Here is a 4,173-nt window from a genome sequence, read left to right as displayed (position 1 = left end):
CCTACATGGACCTGGCTAACATTGTTTTGTGTTCACCCTGGGTGCTTTGGAGCTGATCCTGGGAGTTTTGCCTTCCTGAGAGCCACAGGACCAGACACTCTGCCCATGTACCTGTGAAAATATTCCTTGGGTTCAGCCGAACAAAGTGAAATATCCCATGCTGCCCTCTGTCTTTGTTATTGCTTGCTCACCCTAAGTCCTATGTGTAGCTGCTGCTAAAGGAAAGTTTGAGGAAGTCTGCCTGCCACAGAAATACTTTCAGGATTGCCTTTAAAAAATCGTTCTGGAGATAGATTTATATTTTGTTTATTTGCTTTCCTACTAAATATTCCTGCCTCTCACACTCACACATGCTCCCTCTGCCTAAGCCCAGCATTCTTCAGTCTGAGCTCAGATGCCGCAGCGACGGGCACAACCACACTGCATGAAACGCTGCAAAACCTTTCCGCAACAAGTAACTTCAGGAGGGTGGTTTGTGTTCATTGCTCCAGTAGAATGAAATTCAGCATTTCAATGAAAACAGGCAAGCAGTGTCTCTGGGCAGCACACAGCTTCAGAACAGCTTTGGTGTAGTTGGCAAAAAAAAAAAAAAAAAAAGAAATGGGGCTATTGCTTATAAGCAGTTTTTGATTCAGGCTCACTGTATATATGGATGTGCGTACACGTGATTTTCAACTTGTCCTACTTAGTGACACAGCTACAGGTGGGATTCCCAACCCCTCCACCTTTTACAGAAATCAAATGAACGTGTCTTAGTTTGTTCCCCTGCAGAAAGGAGGGAGTTTAGGCACACAGGAACCCCATGCATTTGAATTCTGGAAGTGTCAAAGGAAACAAAAAGTCGCTTCCCTCCCTGTTGGGGTCCAAGGTTTTGACCTGAGTCACAGGCAGAGACTGAAACAGGACTGTGATAACCCTGTATGGGAGTGGAGAGCCTCCGGCTTTTGCTCGGTCCCCAGCCCAGAAGCAGCCTCTGGTACCGAGGTGGGACAGGTGGAATTTGAAGGAGACAGAAAGAATAATGTCTCAAAATATTTATTTTACTTGAATGCTTAGACAAGACCCCTTCACACCTCAGGGCACATCCTTATTTGGCAATATTCAGAAATAATTAATAATAATAATAATAATAATAATAATAAAAAGGTCTAGCTCTCCACATGTGTACTGAAGGCTGCAAAGCTGTAAAGTAAGGATTTCTGCTTTAGTGTGGGCAATTTAGCTTGACACTGGCTTAAATTGCCTTCAGTGAGGAGCAAAGAGCTTACACTGACCATGGCTCCAGCCCTGGGACTGCAGGTCAGGCCAGCAACCAGGGAAAAAGGGCATCATGGTGCCTGAGTGAGGGGCAGAAGCCCCCCTACCATCTCCGGTTAAAAAAATAGAATAGCAGAGAAATCCTCTTTTTAGATGAAGGCACCTGAGACAGCTCTGGCAGGATGCATTCGTGCTGGTGTTCCCCACGGGTCACGGTGCGGCAGCAGATTTGGGCAATGAGGTGGCCCCGTCTCAACAGCAGAGAGGTCCCTGTGGGAGAGGGCAAATTCATCACGCGGGATGGCCCCACACAGGGCAGGAGAGCCCGGGGAAGGTGGGAGCAGTGGCGATCGCCTCCTCGGCAAAGGCGAGCCAGGCCTGGGCTCCTCTCTTTGTCCAGGGCTGCGGGTGATGCTGTGCAGTCCATGCAGGCAAGGCAGAAACCGAAAACTATCCTCACCCCAGGGTCTCCCTGGTGGATCTGTTTTGCCACACTCAGCTCTTTTCTTTTTAACACTGCTTCCCCTCCCCTCCCCTTGAAGTTTTTCAGTCTTGACCAGCAGTTTCAATATCACCTCTTCAAATGTCACCTGCCATCCCCTCCTTCACTGGGGTTGCCCTTCCCCAGATCATTTCTACACACTTTAAAAAAAAAAGAAAAAAGAAAAAACAGCCAAAATCACCATCGTCACCACATCCTTCCCTCTTAATCTTGAGCAGTGCATCTGCCCTGGCTGGGACGGGCTCACGGCCAAAGCCCAGCGGAGGCCGCACGGGGGACCCGTGGCCGGGGGGAAGCCGCGGGGCAGGCAGGGGCCACAGTGCCGCAGGTGGCTTGGCCTGGGGGGGGGGCCACAGTTTGACACCTGCCTGTGGCCATGGAGGAACCAGGGCCTTGGGGGGGGGCTCCTGAAAAACCCACAGAACCTGGGGGTTCTGCCCCGTGCCGTCTTCCCAGCAAAGGACTGTCTGGGCTCGGCTGCCAAACACGATGGAAGCAAGAGCTGTTTAGAAAATACTTATAAATATCCATATTTATGCATACAAGCAGATATGTATATTCATATATAGATGTATGTATATTTATATGTGCTTATATAGATATAGATAGATACGCACACATGTACGTGCATCTGTAAGAGCCTGCCAGGCCCGGCACCCGGTGCAGGCAGGAGAAGGGGCGGTGGACCCCAGCGGTGGCACCCTGGCAAGCCAGGCACCCGGCTCGCCTCCCCACGGAGGGCCACGCCGCACCGGCCACGGGCCCGGCCACGGGCACGGGTGCGGGATTGGGCCCGCGGGGCCAGGGAGCGCTGCAAGGGTTGGGTGGGAGCTGGGGAGGGGACCGGGAATGCCCCAAACTGCCCCAGGAAGAAGAGATCCCGCTCCACGAAAGGGACCTGACAACCCCCCGCTTCAAAATTAAAAATAAAATTTAAAAAGAAAAATTAAAAATTGGGAGGGTTACGTAGGGGTAGGTAGGAGTATCTTTTTTCTTTTGGCAGCGCACGTATGAGATGAAGGTAATTTGGGTGCTACGAATACAAGACGAAAATACACCTAATTCCATCATCATATAGATATAATATATTTCACTCTCACCACATAAATACAAAACATCCAAATATCCAAAACATTCAGAACAAAAGTTAGTAGCAAGGGCTCAGCGCTCGATTCATTCATTATTTTTTTCGACTAGTTGTCTAGAAACTTCAGACGTAAATAATTTACAATAAAATTACTATTTTCTTTCTGTCCAGCTCCTTCTGTCCAGTTCTGGTCTATAATTAATTCTATATACTACAGCAACCATTCCACTTTTTGTAAATTTTTTTTTTTTTGGTTACAGTTTGGTGGCACGTATTTATACAGTTTGTAAACGCCATGTGTTAAAGTTTAAAGAAAGAAAAGAAACTTAAAACCAAAGTAAAGAATTTTTTTTTTTTCCAAAGAACTAGCTAAGTACAGTATCCCTTTTCTGGCAAATTCAAGTACCGAAATTGAACAGGAAATATTCGATCTGGAATACTAAAAGATGAAATACATATGTTTGTGGAGAAAATAGCAGGAAGAATTATGAAGGGAAAAAAAAAAAGGTTGTTACATAGATGTATTTCAAAGTACAAAAATAACAATAAAAGATACGCTTTTTATATTTTACGTTCGTTTTAAATGAAGTGTGAGCGATATACGAGAGGGTTATTTTAGGAGGAAGGAAGGCTAAAGGTTTTTTTTGATTTAGATGCGCGTTGAAATTATTTGGAAAAATCAAAGAGAAAAAAATAATAAAAAAAGAAAAGAAAAATTACCATCGCAACAGATCTGGATGCAAATCGAGTCGCGACTTCCATTATTTATCTGCAGATTTGCTTTTGCAGATAAGGTCCGCAGGACTGGCCCGTGGGAACGCAAGGAAGGGAAAAAAAAAAAAAAAAAAAAAAGGGGCGTTGTGTTATCTCGAAGGGAGAGACAGTTTTACTCAAAATCTCTGCAGCCACTGGTTTCTGTCTCCCCGCTTCGTGCGTGTATTTTCAAGGCAGTCCGTTCCGGCCCTTCCCACATTCAAGATTTCTGGTGAAAAAATAAAAGTTGCTGGACGTTTTCCTGGCTGGTATTAAGGGCAAACGGCAAGGACGCTACCCGGGGAGCGCAGTGCAGTGAGAGGGGGAGAAACGGGGGCCGCAGGTGGAGCCCCCAAACCTTCGTGCTTAGGAGTCACTGGAGTGGGGGGGTGAGGGGGGGACACGGGGACCGCCCGGGCATCACCTGGCAGCTCCATCTTCCTCTCTCCGAAATCCTTCTCCCTCGCTTGACATTGGCCACAGCCGCTCCGAAAAAGCCCGGCCAAACCGCACCCCGTCCGCTCTCCCTCTCCGGCCCTTTCCTGACGGTGTCAAAGCAAACGAACAGACAGAC

The 4,173-nt window shown here is 47.4% G+C and overlaps 1 protein-coding gene across 1 annotated transcript in view; it reads right to left on the bottom strand.

Annotated features, from left to right (window-relative positions):
• Window positions 1-4,019: 4,019 nt before the first annotated feature.
• Window positions 4,020-4,173, bottom strand: part of VAX1 (ventral anterior homeobox 1) — a 5,623-nt gene continuing 5,469 nt past the window's right edge. Inside the window, exon 4 of the mRNA XM_010564979.1 lies at window positions 4,020-4,141. Within this exon, the coding sequence (XP_010563281.1) occupies window positions 4,020-4,141 (122 nt within the window). The remainder of the gene's footprint in view (window positions 4,142-4,173) is intronic.

The sequence above is a fragment of the Haliaeetus leucocephalus genome, unplaced genomic scaffold (genome assembly GCF_000737465.1).
Source record: "Haliaeetus leucocephalus isolate CR32 unplaced genomic scaffold, Haliaeetus_leucocephalus-4.0 Scaffold184, whole genome shotgun sequence".
Taxonomy (NCBI): domain Eukaryota; kingdom Metazoa; phylum Chordata; class Aves; order Accipitriformes; family Accipitridae; genus Haliaeetus; species Haliaeetus leucocephalus.
Note: the sequence above shows the minus strand (reverse complement) of the source record. Positions and strands in the feature narration are given on the sequence as shown.